General features: G+C 37.8%; 1 protein-coding gene across 2 annotated transcripts in view; it reads right to left on the bottom strand.

The window, feature by feature from the left end:
- Positions 1 to 21991, bottom strand: part of LOC116735223 (mitochondrial import inner membrane translocase subunit TIM16-like) — a 120498-nt gene that overhangs the window by 83947 nt on the left and 14560 nt on the right. For both annotated transcript variants that reach the window (XM_032586958.1, XM_032586956.1), the window contains exons 8-9: positions 2762 to 2845; positions 2135 to 2217 (exon numbers count right to left, since the gene is read on the bottom strand). In XM_032586958.1, coding sequence (XP_032442849.1) covers positions 2135 to 2217; positions 2762 to 2845 — 167 coding nt within the window. The remainder of the gene's footprint in view (positions 1 to 2134; positions 2218 to 2761; positions 2846 to 21991) is intronic.

Raw genomic sequence — 21991 nt, 5'->3', positions numbered from 1 at the left:
TACATCCAGGGGGACATTTTTAGGTTTAATTAAATGAGTATAAACACACAGGAAATTGGGCTTGTGATATTTTAGGAGCAATTTAAATTTGATTAATACTAATAAAAAAGTGCATGAAGGATCACAGAAGACTACTCAGCCAAAGGAGGAAATGATGAGTCCCCAGATATTCTCACAATATTCTCTTAAACTCTTAGTATTTTCACTCAAACAAAAGAGCAGTTTTAAAGTATTTCTTGGTCAACTTCAACATTCCTCTGTCTCTAAGCAGAGACACCACAGACGAACTCTCCAGGAAAAATTAACTAATTAACACTCAGCTCTGCGGGTTTAGGGGACATACCAGAAAGATTTTTCCGGACATATGGAATGAATCCCATCATATTTTGACAATTCGCCGAAACAGCGTGATGCGTGGCATAAAATATCCTCTCTTTCCATGAAAAGCATGACAGTTCCAAAGAAATATGATGATTGTGGAGAGGTACGCTGAGGGGCAATGGTTCGCCACAGACGAATCAAAGAGGAAGTGGAAGGAAATGGAGATAAGTGGCGAGGGCTTGCTGTGTCAACGATTAGACACGTCATGAAATGGAGAAAACAAATCATATTCCCCCGGATATTCAGGGGTTTTTTGTAATCTCAGGGTAAGAAAACTATTCAAACATATCCAAGTATACTTTAGCCTTAAGCATATGTACACAATCTAAAAATCTGATATGTTGTAGCTATAACAAACCTCTTAGCACCCATGTTAAAAATTTATTTATTCAGATTTTATTGCTGAAAATTTTGACTTTTCATTTGAGTACTATTATTCTGAGGGGATCAGAGTTTCTAGACTTATTGAAATTGATGACTACCTGTCATCTGAATCCAGATACCGGTTGATAGCCACAGCTTATTTTTTCCCACCTGCACAGTGAGCAGGATGTTGATGGGATTTTAAAAAGTACCATCATTGACAGAGGAACTGTTGAGATTTATATAAAATAAATGCCTGTGAAATTGTCTTGTGATCATTTCACAGCCTTGAAAGTGAATTATTCTCTCTTCAATTCAGAAAATGTTTGTAACATTTCATTAATATAACCAAGTAAATGAAGAAACATATACATGTTTTTATTTGTACCTCAAAAGATAAATAGCTTAAACTCCTAAAATTAGAGAACTGACTGAATGAAACTAATATTGAGTAAATGTTGAAACAAAATGGGATGTCTTGTGCTCTCCTTCCAAAACACTTCAAGTGAGAGTTCCTGATAAATGAAAAATGTGAGTAAAAATCTGATGGACTCTACTGGTAAACTGCAGAATATTAATGTAAAACCATAAGCCCTAATCAATACATAAATGACTCAACAGAGGCAAAATCAACCTTCTTCCAAGTCTGTCTCAAATCCAAATCCAACAGAAAACCTGTGAGCAGAACTGAATGGTAAAGAGCATAAGAGAGGACCAATGACTCTGGACACTCTCGAGAGCAAAAGAAATGATCAAAATTAGTTAGAGATGATGTCACTGCTTTTTTTACTGCCTCAATTAAACACCAATAGCTTGGACAAATCACTTCTAGTTCACGTTTAGGCACTGAAATGCTTGAACTGGAACTGACTAAGGAATCTTCAACCCTCTCTCCCCCCATTTCTTCCTTTGGAGACCAGCCACGCTCCTGCTACCCTCCGGTCCTCTGCAGCAGTGTTAGGAAAAACAAATCTAGTGACTGGGGAAATGACAAAGGCTGAACTGTGGGGAGAAATGTCAGTAAGTCTGCTGCTGTTTCCTGACCCTCTGCTGAATACATACACATACACAAGCACACCCACACACACGCACCCACGCCTACAACCTCCCCTCTACTGAGACATGACAGGAGTCAGTGTGTGTGTGACCAGACCCAGGAAATGACAGGAATGTAGAAAGACGGTGTCAAAACTCTGGGAGGTCTATCCGCTTCTCGAATCGAACATATAAGCCAACCATACAGCATTTTTTACATCTTTGGTTCAGAGGGACACACTTTGTGCAGAAACACATAATCTCTCACTGACAAATGAGTATTAAAGTGCAATAGGGACAGCGATATGACAGGGCGTGTCTGCTGGTGGGAGAAATAAGAAGATGCAGTACTCACCCACTGGAGGTGCCGAGTGACAGCGAGCTGACTGAAGAGCTCAGCTTCCTGCTGTCCCAAAGTCTCACTTCACGAGTCCGCATCTGCACATTCACCAACACAACAATAGAGGTGACCAAAGGAAGGCTGATATTTAAACCAACATACTGAAAATAAAGCATGACTATTTAGGAAAACCTGCAGTGGAGTTAATCCTGCTGATTTTAATGCAAGCAACTTGTTTAAAATTCAAAATGGACAGCACCTATTTATTTTATTATTATTTATTAGGAAAATCTTCCTTGCATATTTTTTAAGTTGCTTTTTATCTGATAACCCTAAATAAAAGCCAGTGTAAAGTTGGCTAATTTTGTGGACTCTGGATTAGACGAAACTTTAACTATCTGACTTCCAATAAATTGCGTAGAAAATCCAACATTGCTTATGACATTGAACATAAATTCCACGTGGTGACATACTGGTGGCAGCATCATGCTGTGGGGAAGTTTTTCTTTATTAATAATACATTATTGTAATAATAAATATATGTTTCCCCTAAAACTTTAAAGAATTCATTTTCAGTCAATATCTGTTCTGTGAAACATAAAAAAACCCAAATTGATAGATGAATTGATTTATAGCTCTCACCATATCAAAACCGGTGGTCAATAAAAAGTCATCTTTGGCCCACAGGATCCGGGAGTCCTTGTTGCTCTGAAGGCTCTTGGCACTCTGATGAACAAATAATGCAAACAGACATTTTAAGCATGTTTTACTCAGCTCTTCAATACTGAAAAAGGAAAACCTCAACAGAAGCTTTAGGAACAATTTAATGAGAGTGATGAGTGAATATTTTTTCAGAGATACTGAAAGGACTGTAAACAAACTTCCCAGTGATCTCACAGCTCTGTGATTAAACAGAACAAGACAGGTTCCATAAAAGAAGAACCTGCTGTTGGTATTTAAAAGAAAAGGTGACTTCTGCCCTGAATATAGCTAAGATTATCAAAAAGCCTGTGCTTGTGGTGCTGCAACTTATTTTCCTCCGTTTCCATAGTTATTACCCTGTCAAAGCAGCGGAGAGGGGCTCTGTTTAATAGGTGGTCTTCAGTGACAGATGACACATGTTGTCAGAAGTAATGAGCAGCAACAACTAGGAGTGCTGAAATGAGAGGAATGTTTGTAAAGACAACACGCTCAGGTTGAAGAGGTCATGCGACTGGGAGGGATTTAGCAGGTATTGTCTCCGATATCACTTTGGAACCTGCAGTATGCACATGTGTGGTGTAAGTGTACACAACAAAACAGAGTAAAGAACTAAGCTGTCATGCTTCTTGTCTATTGGAGTTATTATTCCTTAAATGTGGTGGCTTTTAACACTTTGCAATTTATCGTACCTCTCATTACATCTTGTAATTGTGAATTAGATGTGCAGTAAAGTTGGGCTTTTCCACGAGATAGTGATACGTTTTCCACAGAACAGGAGCTGTTAACCTCTAATCCCACCCTGTCTCTCAAAATTATTGTTGTATTTTTATAGCCACAATACCTTAAACAAACAATCCTGAAAGCGTCTGCCATGGCAAGAAGACAAAGACGTCTTTCTGTGAGTCCCAACTTGTACTCACTCATTCTCATGTAACCATTAATTGACCACAGGCAACAAAACTGTGTAGGTAACACTGACTTGTTGGCTACCTCTTGGATCTGCAGCTGAAGCTGACATGAACACAGAGATTAAATCCTGTTTGACAGGAGCTCTGCACATCTGTGTGGGGAGGAACCAGCACGCACTTCCTGTTAATAATAACTCAAACCCCAAATCTCCTTCCCCTTTTTTCTGTCATCCTCTCACTCCCAGACTGGTGGTTTGGGGAGCAAAAGCTATGAGGAAGACACAGAGGATGTGGTTACTTCAATTTTGCATTAAGTGAGAACTCCTATGCTCCAAAATGTTCCCCAGGTGATGCTCATTTACATACATATGGACAATGAATGAGACAGTATGAGCTAGTTTTTTCCAGATGCAGCAGCTTTTAGGGTTTTACAAATATGGGAAAGAGAGGTTTTCATTTTTGCAAGTTGAACTGCTGCTTGTTTTATTTATTTCTGTGCAGAGGAATTTAACAAGTTCACTCCCTTCTCCACAGGGTGCTATAATAGTATGTTATCTTTTTAGTAGATGTAGTTCTGAAAAGGCTCTGCCTCTGAGGTTCTAAGCATGTTAAAACCCCTGTTAACAAAGTGGTTTTTTTGAAACTGTAACAAGTGTCAAGGGATTTGTGGGCTGTAAATTTTCATGGTACACATAAAGAACCAAATTAGTTGCATTCCAAATAAAAAGGACTGAATTTGAGTTTGTTAATCCGTCCATGTAGTTTTATTTTTGAGCAAGTTAATATTCACTTGACATGTTTAAAACAGACAAAGTGGACATGAACTGCCTTTATGCTGCCAGCTCCTTTCCTGGATGTCCAGATAGTACTATAATAATGATCTGCCAACTTCTTGTGAGTGAATGTCCAACATCTTCCTTTCTATTCACGCATTAGTTCTTTCTGAAACTTATTTTTGATGGTGAAATTGCATCCAACTTGGAAAGTTTAATATTTTCATTATAATTTTGGTACAAGTACAATAATTTTTTACACAGACTTGATTTGTCTTAAGTCTGTGTAAAAATGCATTCAATTGCAAATATATAGTTATGGAAACAACCTTGTCCTTCCTCAAAACTTCAAAGTTGTCTTTTTTATTTGCATGTTGATGTGCAAATTACAGAAACATTTATCTTCTGTAAACATTTATCTTTGTTTAGATTGTACGTTTTGGACTCTATGTCAGACTTTTGCTCTGTATTCACATATCTACACGACATGCACTCTTATCTAAAATATTGGGGGAAAAAGGAAAGCTCTGGAATTTTTGCTTCTTTGATTTAACGTGCAATTCCTTTATTTCACAGGAAGAATAATGCTGTTTCACTGAGTTGTTTGAGGTGATTTTTTTGCTCCACAGATGAGTTTTATCTTTTCTTAACTGAACTACTGAAGGACTGACAGAGGTCTATGAGGTTTTTAGAAACAGATATTCAATTTTGCTTGAGTCAATAAGCAAACATTTGGAGCACCAATTATTTGCTAGTTTACTTAGGTTTCACTTATTACAATGGATGTCATCAGTATAACAGATAGTGTATATTGTGTTTAAATTTCTTAGAAGAGAGGATAAAAAAACAAAACAGATCAAACCCAAAACCTTGTAGAGCACCATAACTAATGAACAAACTGAAATGTATGAGATAGGAATTAATTTAATAAACCAAGAGCAATTCCTCTGCACTAAACCACATATTCAAGTCTTTAGGTTAGACTGCAGTGGTCAATGGTGCCAAATTCAGAACTAACATTTAAGTAGAGTATTAAATATTTATTTTTGGATTTAAGATCAAAACAAAGCAAAAAGATCAACGTAAAGCTGCTATTGTCAAATCTAATCTTTTATTCTTCTTACAATATTTTCCCAAAAGGAGGACAAAAGAAGAATAAAAATATCCAGAATCCTGTGGAGTAATGAACAAACAATATATAGATGGATATGATATTTTGAAGGCTAGGTGTTGTAGTTCTTTTGTTAAAAGGTACAAAAATGCAGTAAATCCAAACTGCCATTTCAAAACAAACTATTGCGCTTAATGGATGATCAATTGCTCACAAATCTAAGATTTGTATATATGATTAACTTTACTTTCAATGGTTTAACTTTTTGTCCAAATGTAAAGCTTCAATGTAAAGACGACTGTGCAGAGAAATAAGGACAAGTATGAATCATTGGTAGCTGGCTGAACATAGAGTGTAGGCTACACTGACGGCTCAAACTAAATTTATAGTTCTCAGCTATCAAGGAACTTGATATTACTGTACTACATGTCCATGCACCGACATCAAATGCACACTTCAACTTCTGCACCTCTCTTAGGGACAATTCATCTCTGTCCATACCAGATTTTTGACTGACTCTGTCTGTATGTTGAACAGATGTTTTCTTGTTCCTGGTGTGCTCTTTAAAAGCTTTATCCTCTAAGAGGATTTTCAAAACATTCTGCTGGGCTGGCTTTCCAAAACAATTCTGAAGTAACATGACCAAAGCTCTGACGTGGTTGATAATAAGTCCTGGATAGAATAAACACCACAGTCATGGCTGAAGCCCATTTTCTGGAATGCAGTGCACTAGTTTGCATTGTGCAGGTAACAGAGCTCAGGGATGTCTTGATAAGCCCATGCAGGAGAGTTGGTTGAAAAATAACCGTGGTGTGCGAAAGAAGGAAAGAGTAAACTCAGGTCTAAAAAAGCAATAGATCAGAAAATGGCAAGAAGGAAGAAAGGCTGATGCTGGAGTGGTATAAACAGGCTGAATCTATTGCCACTGAGCAATTCATCACCGACACGACTGGCTGACTTCCTTCCACGGTCAAAACAATCCTCTGGCATTCAGACCAAACCAGGAACAAGTTGATATCAAACTATTATAAACTGCTAAGTGTCTATAATAGCAGAGCTGCTTCTGGGAGCCACAAGATGAGTGTGATTCATTGTCTTGGCTAGAGATTTCAGTTGAGTTTAAATAACATGCACAAGTAAACACTAAAAACTCGCCATCATCATTTTTTTGTTGTTGCCATATTCAGTAATGCTGACACACAGCTGAGAAGCAGTGCAAAGCATTTAAGGGGGTGACAGCATTTCCTATGAGATCATCATGGTGACAGTCCAATGAATTAATAAAGACCATAGATTAGGAGGATGAATCCAAGTGCACAATGAGTCTGCAAGCTCTGTGAGACTGCAAAACAATAGTGTTAGTTTGCTCCTGCTGACACCAACTAGCTGTAGTATTTGTCATATTTAGAGTTGCATTTTTGGGGCACTGTATTGGAACAGTAACGCCTCAGAGCCAGTACGTCGTGGTCCAAACCTCAAGTGTGGAAGAAGTACATGACCCCTTCACATGTTAAAGTGCTCTGGCTTCTTCCAATCACCACAAGGTTTGCTTGTTTGGTTAACTCTTGCCTCTAAATTGGCTGTGGGTGTTAATACACACATGAACCAACCAGCAACCAGCTGCAACTTCGACAGAAGTTACAGGTCCAGCTAATGACTGAACTGGAAACAAGCTGGGAAAGTCACAGCAATCACTTTTCAGGGAAACCTAAAACCGATCCCATCAGTTCTAGATTTTTTCTCCTGAAAGTATAATTGTTGAAAATTATTGTGGTGCATCCTGTGGAGCTTAGGAGCACATTCAGTCATTAAAGTCAGAATTCACTCAAGTAGATATAACATATTAAAAATTAAAAATTTTGACCAAATTTGTTTATAATTTAGTCAGATAAACACAATCAATAAAAGGAAACCATAAAATACATTTAATTAAATTAAAAAAAGATGAAGAAAACCTTAATGACCTCAACATGCTGGTGAAATTAGCTCAGTGTACTAAGGAGACCTGAAATGAGCTTAAAAGAAAGGTTTGGCAAAAGCAGGGAAACCAGAAATAAACTCACATAGTTCACTATGACATCACACTAAATTTACACATAAATGGAATAATAATTACAAACAAAGCAAATTCAATCTTCTGGAGCATAAAAGGTTCCAGTCATATATTTTAAGCACAAATTTCTATTCTACATATTGTTTACCTCTCCGTAGTCTAAAAAGAAAATAAATTTAAAAAATTTCTACGAGAAACGTCTAAAAGAAACGCTTTCAGGAAAGAAAACTTTTCATCTTTTTGTGCTTTACTGGACTCCCTGCAACATAATCCATACAAATCCAATAAACTGGCATGAACTCTTTCAGCTGAAAGAATGTTGAGTAAATTACACCAACAAAATCACACCCATATCTTGAGACACGTGCAGCCTTGAGCCCTCGGGTTAGGATGTCTTCGAGACTTGGCAGCAGAAGCCATGAAGGAGGATTATGGTTATGCTCTATTCTGCTCACCTTCTCCTTGTAAAAGCAAACTTTCAGGCTAAGGAACCACGAGGCAGCTGCAGCTACTACTACCACGGTCCAGTGGCAGCCAGAGGACACAACATCTGGACTTTGTGAGTGTGCGTGTGTGTATGCCAAACTATAATTCTCTGCCACAGTAGTATATGGATATAACTGAAAACCCACTGACCTTAAGAGTATTCATTTAAAGATACACGCAGCATACAAAGTTTGACGGAATTGAAAAAATATGTAAAGGGAGAGAGAATAAAGAGAGTGAAAATCCAAATCTGACTTGATGTGAATAACAGAAACAGGACAAAAGGAGGTGTGGGGAATGAGCTACACCAGCTTGAATGATTTGAATGAAGGAAGTAGAGGAAACCATATCACATCTTGGGAATAAATATTACCAACACAGGTGTCAGCCTCAGTGGCGTTGCAATGTACTTTCTATGTCTGTTAAATGATAAAAGATATGAACCAGGTGGGGACAATGAATCGAGCAGAATTACAGCCAGGATGACGGCACTGATGGATGAAATAATACAATTGAACCTTGAATGAGTTCACAGGGAGGTTATGTACTTTGCGAGCTGGGATCCAGATCCTTCAAAGTGCCATTCAGCAGTCTAGCCAATTACGCTTTTATGAGCCTATTAAATATCCTCTCCCAATATAAACAAACGAGTATCACTTCTTCTCCTTCTGTAGCTTCCCCCCAGCTTTTTAACTCCTGAACTGTAACAGACTGTGTGCACATCTGTGTCACTAGCCGAGAATGTTGATTCAACCACCAGGACGAATATCAGGTGTCGGTGTACACATAAAGGACACCGACAAGCTCTATCTCCTCTCTTTTTGTCCTCCTTTCTGTTCTGCAGATCATCTCATGAAAGTTGTGGATTTTTTCATAAAGAAATCCACCATGTGTGAAGGTGCAGAAGAAATGATTATTTTTGCAACCTCATGTTGTCCACCGTGTTGACAGCCTGTGGTTAGGGTAGTGTGTCAATCACATTCTTAATCGTAACTACTCATTTTAACCTTCCCAGAAATACACAGTACCGTGAAATTTAAAGGGTTTTTGAAAAGTTTTCTTTGGATTTGTCTGCTTTTTCTACAATTCCCTCTCCAGTCCTTCTAGCTGCCAATGACAATGACATTAACTTGACTGAACTAAAATACTACTTAATTCATGTGAAAGTTAATTGCCTTTGGTGCACTACTAACTACATTTCCCCATTCTGTCATGTTACAACCACAAGTTAAATGCATGTAAATAATTTTTTGTTTAACAAATAAAAATCAGAAAATTGAAGAATATTTTTGTTTTCAGACCCCATTTACTCTGCTAAACTGAAATAAAATCCAGCAAAGCCCTGAGCTTTGAAAACCTGATGAAGCACTGCTTAACTGATTATGCCAAAATGGATTATGGCACAACTGAAAACCTATTAAGACATGGCCAGGCATCAAAAATGACAGTCCAAGCAAGGACAGTATTAATTAGCTAAATGATCAAGGTCCTCATGGTAATGCTTCAGAAGCTGCAGAAAACCACAGAACTGCTGACAGGGCAACTGTTAGCCGTGAACTCCACAGGTCTGGTAAAAGAAACAAGTTGAAAGACATTTTTCAAAGAAAGCAAAAATAAGTCATGCTTGCAGTTTGCCACAAGCTACGTGGAAACCATAAGAATGTGATCCGGGCAAATTCGAAATATTAGCCTAGATGTAAATTGACTGTACATCACCCTAAACATATCTCCACAGTAAACATGTTTTTGATACTTGTTTTGTTCCACAGACAGTGAATTTGGTCAGTTGATTATGAATGCAGCTAAATACAGAATAATCGTTAAATAAAAGCTTTTAGAGGCTACAAAAAATGTATGACGACGGCAGGACAACAACCCCCAAAAAATACAGCCAAAGCTAAAATGGAATGGTATAGATGACAATATATTCATGCAATAAAATGGTCTAGTTAAAGTCTTGGTGTCTGGCTTCTCAGAATGAAAATACAAAGAAAAAATGTCTTTTCCAGGGCTGCGAACAACAAACAGAACAACAAAATTGCTCAGAGTTTAGTCATTTAATCAGCAAAGATATGGACTTGGTAAGTTAGACGTCTTTTGCAACATTTGCTGCACAGAGCTGTAGTTGCGGCTGCTCTTCTAACTGCTTCCTCATTTTCTCTGAGATTCTCTTTATATGCATATCCTTTAAAGCCTGACTGATGTTAAAGACAGTTTATTCCCCTCTTTTCTAATCAATTGCTACTGCAGCTTTCATCACCCCTACATAAACCAAAGCTCAGTCTTTTGATCCATTACTAATGAGTCTTTTCAGTAATTAGTAGGTTTTCTTCTTCCTGTTCTGTCGTCATGGGCCATTTAGGTTGTGTTTTAAATCAGCATAAGCTGCATCCAGGTTAAGTCTAACCCTACAGAAACTTCTAGAAATAGGGCAGAGCGAGGGGCTGGAAGATGGAAATCAAACCGGCCACTATATGCTTTCATTTCCTCTGTCCCTATTCCTATTTTTTCCTCTCCTAATTGAAACCATGTAACATTTTGTTCATTTCTCCAGAATGTCCAGAAGCTACAAACTGTTATTTTCATTACTTCTTCATACACTCTCAGGCTTCTCACAGACAAAAATAAATGTGGAAGATGACAGAAGCTGGACAGGGAGTTTAAATCTGAAGGAAAGATAAGGAGGGAATTCTGCAGTTTCAGCTTTATTAAAAAAAAAAGAAGAAATTCTTCAAAAATGTTAAAGATCATTTCAATTTACATCATTTACCTCTAATTTAACATGCAACTGGTCAATTTGGTTTTCTAAGCAGAAACTCCTGTAATGCAATGAATGCAAGGCTAAGAATCAATTTGGATCTTATTTTTCTGATAAATTAAAGTGATACAAGTTGATAATATAATCTGGTTTTCACATCCAGTTTAGAAGCTAGAAGGATAATTTCTAACAATGCACAAATAAAGTTTGAGCACATGATTGCATATAAAAACAAATTTGCTTAAATTTCAGTAAGTTGCAGCTCATACGGCTTCACCTTCTTCACCTTTGCCTATTGTCATCGTTGTTTCATCTTTTCATCAGCAGTCACTCTTTCCCTACAATCATTTCTCCTGAGTCAGCAAATGAAAATCCCATGTGAAGTAAAATGCAGCTGACATGTGAGCCAGCCAGACAGTGAGCGCAGCTTTGAGACAAGGTCTACTCAGCAGACACCAGGCCAAACCTGCAGATCCTGTGAAAAAGGTTCACAAGCTGCACTGTTCCAAATGTATTTATAGTTTCCAGGGAGAATGGGATATCCAGAAATCCTTTCTGATACTTCTTAACCATTTTTTAATCCTTTGTGTACGAAACCCCTTCTGTTCTTATATTTAAGCATGAATGAAGATAAGGATACTTAGGTTAGGTGACTGTTTATTGATCCAGAGGAAGTTATGATTAATTAGACAAGGAGAATAGGCCCTCGGGGGATTAAAAGAGGTTTTTTTCTCTCAATTTAATCCTTATTGATCCAAAATTTTTGTCAAGGCCTGTTTCAATAGTTTATTTTTAAATTAATTCTGCTTAACCACAATTCAAAAGGAATAGCTGATTTTTACTGGTTAATGTTCACTACATTTTTATCCATTATTACTTTCCTCATTGTCAAGTTATTTCAGTGACCATTGTGGGCTTTCCGACCAACAACTCTGCCCACATGTTTATTTCTAGAGACTGAACTGTCATGTCTTTTGGTAAACTAGCCCAAGTTCAATAGGTTTGAATTTAGAGTGTCTGAAAACAGGAATTTTCAAGTTTTCTACAGATTTTTGATAAGATCTAAATATGAACTTTGACCAAACCATATAGACTGTAGAAAACATCCACATAGTATGTTGCCACTACCGTTTTTCATCATGTAATAACAGTGTGTCTGGGATTATGTACAATGTTAGTTTTACAAAAAGTCCAATTCAGTCTTATGTTTGCTGAACATAATACATGACTTCCACTGAAATGGGACGTCCTATGACTTTCTACCCACCAGTGGAATCCATTTACTAATTAGGATTCTGAGACCAGTTGTTTATTTAGTGGTATTACAATTAAAAAAAAAAAGCTCTTCAAATGTTTTGTTTTTTTTAAAATACATATATTTCTTATCTTGGTCAGTCACGCAAAAAAATGCCAGTAAAGTGCATTGAAGTTTGTGGCTTAACGTGAATAAATGCGGAAATTATCAAATGGTATCAATACTTTCAAAAAATAACTTAATTTGAGTTTATTTTTATTATTGTTTTAAAAACCACATTAGATCTCTGTGATCCCATAAATAAATAAATCTAGAACATCTCTCTCACTATTGTGCCATTTAGCAAAAATAAATAATTTTGGTAATTCTAACTGTCCTGAAACAAAAAAGGTTTGGTCTAATTTAACTTTAGAAAAGGAGGAATCAATGTGCATGTGTCTTTTTATTCAGGGTAAGTAAACTTCTGGATTCAACTGTAAATAGGCCTAAACTGATACAAAAGAATAATTTGCTTAGTGTGTGGACGCACAAAAAAACTTGAACTCCATATTTTTGCAAACTAAAATCCATGCATTTAGATTTTGTATGGTGAATAAAATATGTTTTTGAGTTACTGTGAATAGTCTAAGTTTTGAAGCAAGAAGAGAATGAATGCCTTAAACTGTCTGTCCGTAGACTGGCAGCAAAAACACTTTGCCTACTGGCAGGAGAATCCCTCTGGGAAAACTAGCCATGGTCACAGCGGCTGGTCCTGGATGACAGCGCGGCACACAGATACTCTGTTCCTGGAACTAACATGATTAACATGTTGATTGAATTCCCTGAATAAGTGTTTGGGTCCAAAAGAAGCAGAAGGCGGCCAGAAGAGATTTCAAGTACACATTTGGTGATCTCTGGGGTTTTTGATGGTTATTGTGGTGGAAGCTCCAGCAACGAATGTTCTAGAGATGCACTTAGTGGCTTGGGCCTTAAAATGCAAGCAGGGATCTGTGGGGCAGGATGGGGCACTAATGACAGATGGAGGAATGATGCTGCTGACAACCACAAAAAATCCTAACGCTGGGATGAGAATCTGTCCGCCAGACCTGCTCTACAAAAACAGACACGGGCCTCCAAGAGGGAGGGGTCTGATGGAGGCAGGGTGAGTGACACTGAGGTGGAGCAAATCATGCCTGTACTGCTGGAGACATCATGAAGCACCTCAGTTTCTAAAGTCTGACCAAGCCCTCCGGTGCCTGTTGTCACTTATAGCAGCAGTCGTTGCAGCTGGCTGACTGCACTCCGTCTCTGAAACCACATCACAGAGGCCTCACATCTTCAAAGTACCCCCACACATTTGTAAAGAAACATGAGTTCTGAGCAGTGACATCCAGTGAGGGCACACGTGTGCGAGGCACATGGCCTTCAGGGGTGTCATTTATGTGCAGCCATGAACCCTTCTGACCGCTGTAAATCCTGGCTGCTATTCTGTGGTTTTACCTTTCTGTCTTCCACTTTGTTTGGTGCGTTAAATTATACAGACACATCTCTGCTTAGATGTTTTTTTGTTTTTTTAGAAATTATGTATATTAAAGTTTTATATGTTGATAGGAAATAAACAATGGGAAAGGTAAGTGCACGAGAAGTAATTTGATAAGATTGAAAATATTGAAATACTGAACCCTACTCAGGGTATGCTTCTGATGAGTGACAGCTTGATGAATCACCTCATCTTCACTATACTAACAACCCCCTGTTGCTGCTCATGCTGAAACAAAGAATCCCCAGTTATGATGGGTCTTTAGTTCCCCCCAATGTTTAGCAACTTTATTCAGGGATGTCGTGTATTTATCTCTAGCATGAAACCACAAATTCCAGAAGAACCGGTTGCTTTAAGAGGCTCAATTAGCAAAAGATGGCCTAAACTGGCTTTTGTTGAGAAAGAAGGGGATGTTTATAAGACATGTGCAACGCACATTTAAGAAGTTAAACAGTTCCCACTCTTACAAATGTGTTATTTTTATAGAACACTGTCTTACTGCTCTATAAAAATAACCTGGACAGGTATGCACACATGTATCCCATTCCCAGCGTTGATGATAAACAGCAACACAAACACTGTAGGGGGGAATATTGTTACAGCGCTGCCTCAGCATGTATTTGCCACAACTCAGTCATGCAATGTGGTTTAAAATTAGGTTTGTACAGAAACAAATGGCTGCAAATAAGGTATGAGATAACTTTGAGTAATAACTCAAAACTTTCATGGAAAAAACAAAAATCATTCTTGATACATTTTGTGCAAAAATGTATTATATTTTTATTTTAATGTAGTGTTAAGTAAAAAAAAATACAGTAAATATAAGGTTAGTGATAATTTCTGAAATAAAATGTTGTATACCACAGTATTAAAAACGTGGTATGGAGGTGATCGAGATTTGTTTTCTAAAAGTTAAATATGTTTCTTTGGCTTTGAAGTGAAAGGCATAGTGGCAGGATTATTAGTTCCCAAACATTAGTTATCCAAATTTTTCACAACTGCAAATATTTCCACACAGTCAAATTCTTGCTTTGCTTTGTTGTAAGCAAGAGAAAGCTGAAGTAGACGTTCAGGCAGCTGACCAGTGGTGTGCTGCAACATGGATGTAATGGGAAGCAATGTGTTAGCTAACTTCAGGTAACTCATTAAAACTTCCTAACTTACTCTGTGCTCAGTTTTGGAAAAAACATAATAATAAAAAAAAGGGAAAACAGAAGCAGAAGTAATATACTTTGTGAATCAAGAAATGCAATGTTTTTACTGCTTGTCAGCAGTGATATATGGTCATAGATTTGTTACAAATAAATAAAATATAACTGAACCGTTTTTCCACTTGATTAGTTGAGCCATTTAGCTCTAATGATATAATTGATATAAACTGTTTGTCATTTCCTAATCTAATAATTTTGGCATGGTACTCCACATAGAAACAATCTCTTCAATGAGGAAATTTCCATCTGTTTCCAGCACTGATAAATCATTTGAGCCCTTTATTAAGTTTGATAAATGTGTGTACTAAAAATTAGCTATATGTTATATATTGCTAATGAATGAATGAACAAATTAGTATTAGTTCAGCGTTTCCCATCTGGTAATGCTTACTAAATTTACGTCACATCTTGGACTTGTTTATTCTCACTAACAAAACATTATCCGTGTTAGACAAGCAATAGTTTGCATGCACTCATAATCCCCAGAGTGATTCAAGTTCATGGCAAGTCTGTCTTTGTGAAAACTCAGCTCTTCCATGCAGCTCCACATAAAGACAACCTCAAGTACTTAAGCAAGACTATGGTAAAAAGAAAACACAAACTGTGCTATGCTGCTTAGGGAAAATTAAAAAGCAGCAGCATTTAGTCAAACGAAGGTCAGTGTGCCAGTCAAGGATGGAGCCAGAACTGCACTTTATTTCCCTTGAGCCACATTGAGGTTGACCAATCTGCATCCAAGATTCTCATCTTAGTTTATTCACTGAAGGCAAACTGTTCCTCATTACTGCGACAAAACTCAGATAGTGATTTGCAAAACAGTATTAATAGTTAAGATATATGTGACCTTTACTTTAACTTAACTCCGAAAGAACCCTTTACAAAATTCCTGGACAGACCTTTAAGATTTTGATGCAAAAACCAAACAAACCAAGATGCCTTTCCCAGCTCCAAGCCTAATCAATGTGTCAGCTCTGGTTGCAGTCAGAGGTGAGCAGAGTAGTCACTGTTGTGTATATTTTCCTTCTCAGCCAAACTGAGAAACAGGACTAAGGGAATCACAAACCTGGAGTGACCCGGTCAGTTCTACGAATGAGCATATACTTTGTTTCTCTTTTTTTTCAGTTTTATTGTGGTTGTGGTGTGAGAAGATGACTGACCCAGTCACTGCATTTTTGTCTCTTTCAAACTCTCCGCTTCAAATTAACATTGGGTATTAAAGATCAGAAAGAAAAATCTGGTGATGGTTCAAATGTTTAAAGAAAAATAATTTCTACTTTAGTGATAGTCGAAATCTTTGCATTTGTTAGCATCACAGTTTTGTATTTTTGTTTTGCTTGGTATTGCATCAATATATCATTAGGACATAGACCTTAGACCTTTATTAATACTAATACTAATTATTTTTATATAGTCACTGACTGAAATGTGATCATTTTACTTGAGCTATTCAAATCTGAAATCTAACAGAATTTCCTTGCTTCTTTAAATTTGTTCATTTGAACTTCATTTTGATGATTAAGAGACAGATTTATTTCAGTAATTTTTGTGAATTTAACATAGCTCACAACTCCTAAACAACTTGGTAGATAAAAAAAATCATCAGAAATCACTAAAGTATCTCTTCATTATCGTGATGGTTCAGCAGAAAGCACAAATCACCATTCCATTTTGGCTCCAGGTGTGATCCACATGTGTGCATAGGGACTTAATTAGTTGGAAAATAGAGGTCTCTGAACAGCCAGCTCACTAATGAGGCCTCCTCTCACAAACAGCGCACACATGTTAGCAAAGATCTCCATGTTTGCCAGCTGGCATTCATCCTTATCCCTTTCCTCCAAATAAAAAATGTGAAAGGAAAAATCTTCACCAACAACCCAGAGCGTAAACCCACAAACACACACACACACACAGAAATGCAAAGAGAAGACCCTGTTCATTAGTACAAGCAACCAGAAACCTCAAATCATGCTGCCGATGCCCACGAAACTGAGCCATGGACTTTTTCCTCCTGCCTCAATTGCATCTCAGGATGCAGTAAGCTATATAGAAACATACAATCTAAATAAATCATCAAGTAAAACCTCTCCAAGATGATCAAGTTACTTATAAAAGAAAAAAAGGCCAACCAGAGGAGTTCCCGTAGGTCATAAAACCCTCAACACTGACAGATCAATCCTGACTGAGACCCATCCCATCCAGTGAAGTGGATGGATTATCCAGATCACTCTGTTATTCCTCTCACCCGTCAGGATAAAATCCTATCTCCTCATTAGAAAAGAGTTTTGACAGTTTTTTTCCTGACTAACATAAAACTCAAACTGGCAGCGAGGTGGTAACCAGTAATGCAGGGAGCTGAGAGATGGAACAAAGGAACAAGAAGAGGAGAAAACACGAGGGGAACTGAACATCTGGGCTGAGTTAACCGCTGGCCATTACCAGGTCCTGAACCCAGCAGGGCTTGATGGGGGGGAGAGATACAGGCATGATCTGCTGGGTTTGTGAGTGATTGGAAAAGAAGGTGAGTATTCACAAAGAGGCAAACCACAGGAGTGAGATGGAGCGGTCAGAGAGCTGAATGTTGCTAAAGAAAAACCCAGCAGCTAAATGTGTATCTTGTTTACATGTCTATATTTAAAGTAAGGCTGTTAAAAAAGCACTGACTTATTTTGAGAGCCAGAAAGAGAAACTTGTGTTGACCTCAGCTTGTAATAAAAGGCTGCAAACAATTCTGGTTATAAAATCCCTTGAAAAGACTTTTCCACTTTAAAATGATCATCTGAGCTACTTTTACAAATAACTTTTAAAACCTAGACGTAGATCTTGGCTCGATAGGGGTCTAAATCATGCATCTTGTGAAGTTTGAAACAAGACTGCTGCTCTTTAAATATGTTTTCTTTCACATTTCACAGTGTTGACTTTGCATCCCTCTAGGGTTTGCTTTAAACATTTTCCAAATCCACACACAAGTTTCACTCACTAAAACACGACAAACGTTTCCTTCACTAGCCTTCGGTGAGAAAAATCTTGCTTGTTCAGAAAACAGGGCAATTTTGAAACTAAAACTTTTTTTTTTTTTTACATCTCTAATTGGTCACTGAGTTTAAAGTGTTTAGGTAGATATTTTTACAAATGCAACTCAATATTTTACTTATTATTAATAAAAGGTTCCTTGGAGCACCTTAAATGAGCGCTTAAATAACTCAAACCTAACACTGGATGCATTGAGAGCCAAATTTGCTCTCGCAACTCGGATAATGAAGATTACAGCCATCCTGAACATGCAAAAAGAAAAAAAAACTAATTCAAACTAATGCACAAGTTGTTTTGTGGTTTCATTGAGCTTTTCTTTCAATAAAATGGGCCGTGACATTTTATCTTGAATTTATCTCAAGTTTACCTGGTCATTTTGTAATTCTGATATCACAGATAAGTTTTTTTAGCTGTAGATTTGCACTTTAAAATAAAAAGGGGCATTGAGGAAAACACATGTAGAAACAAAGAGGCCTACTTTAAACCTAACCATATCGTCTTTCTGTTTTGCCTTCACCTCAGTCCTCAGGGTTCCCACACGTTTTTCATGTCAAAATTCCAGAATGTAACTCCCAGACTTTTAACCCTTTTTAACCAGATTTTAAAGTACTGCACAGAAATTTCCCCATTGTGGGAAAAAGGGATATTTCTATTCTGTTCTGTACAATGCAGATACTTTCAAAGTGGTCAAGCTTTAAATAAGGAGGGGACAGATAAATGAAGGGAAGGATGGACACATGGAAAGAGATAAAAAGGGGAATGTAATCGTTAATTTTTTTCACAATCCAGAAATCAAAAACAATTGAAGCACTTTTCCTCCTTGTCCAGGCTGTGCAAGAGGCCCGTTTCCATCTAGCTTCTAATCTGTGAGACGAAACTAAAAGAATGGGAAATGAGCGCACAAAGTCCTAGTCTGTCTGCCTGTGGTTTACTCTTGACGTAAAGATAAATTTAAGCGCAAAAGAGAAATACAAGATCAACCTTAAATACAGTTAAGTTTGGCTCTGTTGTGAATCACGGGAAAGGAGAACACACCTTCCAGGAAGCTCAGACTGTAATTTATGGAAGGGCATAAAAGATGGTACTGTACTGAAACCACTGTGCTTTTCTTTGGCCCTGCCCAGCGCTGCCTCATCAGATCCAAACCCCTTCTAGCCCACGGTGCTCTCTAATTTCACCCATAGCAGCAGAAGCTCGGGCTGAAAAAGAGGAATCTGGCCCCCAAGTCCAGCAAACTATTCCCTTTTCCAGTCTGCCTCGTCTTCCAGCAACCGCAGATCGACAGCTCTATGGCCAGTAGTGGCCCAAAACTATGAGGGGTATTTTCGGCACTGTAATTTTAAGCACATATGGCGCGCGCACACACACATACACTCTCAACAACAGATCCACACACGCAGCAAATACAAAGACATTGGAAGGTAGATCAAAAGACGCAGACAAGTGGAAGAAAGACAAACGCCCGCAAAGGCACGTGTCTCATTAGTATCAGGTCAGAATAAGTGAGTGAAGAGCCTGAGGAGTCTTGTGGCTCTGACCAGGAACGTAGCACAGAGGCCTAAATACACAAAGATCCAAAAGCAACTTATCTAAAGAGGCCAGTCGAGGGATGTCATGGCAGGGCGGCTGGAACCGAGAATAGAGGCTACAGAAACAGAAAAAGCTGATTATTCGACATTTTCCCGTTCTCACACCGAGTGTGTTTTTAACTAAACAAGCAATTCAAAGATCTTAAGTGAATCCTTTTCTTCCCTAATCCCAATAGTTTGGAAAAATTTGGAAATATAATACATAAGATGGCTTTTCCAATAAGAAAGAAAAAAAGGACTGAGGCTAAAAATAATAACAGATCAGGTCAAATAAAGACTTTTTTTCTCCCAGAATAAAGTTCTCTACTGCAGAGAAACAGAAAAAGCATCCAGACAATTTTCTATCTTTGTCAGGATCTGTGTTTTTCTGTGTTTATTTAGAGTTTTCTGTGTCCTTAAGTCTCTTCGTTGTCCTGTCCTCCCCTTGATTGTTCCCAGGTGTGTCTCGTCTCTGTGATTACCCTCCCATGTATTTAACTCCACCTGTGTTCTTTGTTCCTCGTCGGGTCCTCGTCAATGTTACGTCAATGTCTAGTCCGTTCGTCGTCGGTGTGTCTCTGTGCAAGCTGCCGTGTTACTGGACTTATTTATTATTAAATCATCATAATTCATCTAACCTGGGTCCGCTGCATCTGCCTCACCACTCTCACCACCCGCACTTCATGACAATCTTGTGTGCCAGCTTAGTAAAATTCAACAACCAGATTATAGACAAAATATTTACTGCTCGTTTTCTCCAAGACTTTAATTTTCTTCTGTAATTCCATTTTCCATAAATACAGCAAGAGTAAGACTGTAATTAAGAGCTTTAATTTCCCCACCTGGTGGTTGGAGAGGTAGTGGGGGAGATCCACTTATGGTTGAGTCAGAGCAGGCTGACTCAGTCATAGAGCCTCTGAATCAGGATCAAAATATAGACTTATCAATAATGTCCTTGCAGGTTTGATTCTAACCACAGGTGGTTTTAAAAAGTCTCCATTTTGTGGGACTTAATTTTTATATGTTACCAACACAAGTTTCTGTGCACTCTATTGGGGTTTTATTTGATTGCCCAACAGAAAGTAGTGCATAATTGTGAAATAGAAGGAAAAGCATGAATGGTTTTCAAAAATAAAATGTAAAAAATAAAAAGTGTGGTGTAGATTTGCATTCAGTGAACAGAGAAATTTAATATGAACATAGTTTAAACATTTAACTGAAAACATGAATGCCCAGTTAAACTGACAGATCAGGTATCTAGAATATTATTCGGAGAAGCAGCTAACTGGTCCATGGTAACTGGTGGAGATGTACAGATCCATCAGGTGAGAAAATTAGTCAAGACAGCAGCTGTTAGTTGTCTTAACAACAAACAATTGTCAAGACAACAGCTGTACAAGTCCGAGGTTTATTGAAGATTTTGCTAAAAGAAAGCCATTGCTGAATTAAACACATAAGAAACTCAATTAAATAGCTGACAGAAAACACTTAGAGGACACAGCAGACATGTAGAAGGTGCTCTCGTCACAGGTCAAAATTGAGCTTTTGGTCAACATGCTAATCAATACATAAGGTGGAAAATTTACACCATACACATTGTAAAAGATGGTGGTGGAAGAATCATGTTTTTGGGGATGCAACTCACATGGCAATTCAGAAGGAATTAAAGAGGCCTTTAAAAATATTTGGGGTTAAGGTAGAGTTTTACCTGTCTTCCGGATAATAACCTTAAACATACAGGGAGATCTACAATGGAATGGTTTAGATCTAAGCATATGGTTTATGGTAAATGTCCCAGTCAAAGTCCAGACCTAAATCCAATAAAGAATCTGTGGCAGTGCTTTAAATTAATTGTTCACAAAGTCTCTCCACTCAATCTTAGCCAATGCTACAAAGAATTGGCTGAGGATCAAGATTGCGTACAGTGAAAACAAAATTTACATAATTATGTAAATACTAGGATTATTTACTAAACACATTGGGAGGAATCTTGAATCAGGTAAAAATCATTAAATGTGATTTAGCTCTTTATTATAGAGACATTTTAAGTGAAATCTCTGACTTGCTTTAACAAGCTCCAGTTTCCTTGGGTTTCTGTTCCCCAGAACTACTTTCAGGAAGACTTGTGGCTTCTCTTGATGAGGACAACTAGTTGTAACTCATGTAAGAAGCCAACCGGACCTCCCAGAATCGCTACAAAGTCGAATAGTTTGGCCCTTGCATTGGCCTTCTCATTTTTCTTTGTGGCCCTGCTGGCCTTTTTCCTGCCGTTTTTATACTTGCTCATCAAAATGCAAGTTGGAGAACGTGCTTTACAACTGTCCTCACATCAGGCACAAAGAAATACTTTAAGGAATCTTGCTGAAACCACTCAGCAAAAAGAGAAATGCTGTGTTCTGCCATGTTTTATGGTGTTCGGCAGCTTCATTGGTCTGTACAATCAAATTACTGTACTCCTACATTTCAGCATGTTAAGGATTCGTCATCCGCACCCCGTT

Source organism: Xiphophorus hellerii, chromosome 16 (genome assembly GCF_003331165.1).
Source record: "Xiphophorus hellerii strain 12219 chromosome 16, Xiphophorus_hellerii-4.1, whole genome shotgun sequence".
In the NCBI taxonomy this organism is placed as follows: domain Eukaryota; kingdom Metazoa; phylum Chordata; class Actinopteri; order Cyprinodontiformes; family Poeciliidae; genus Xiphophorus; species Xiphophorus hellerii.
This window is presented reverse-complemented; position numbering and strand designations above follow the sequence as displayed.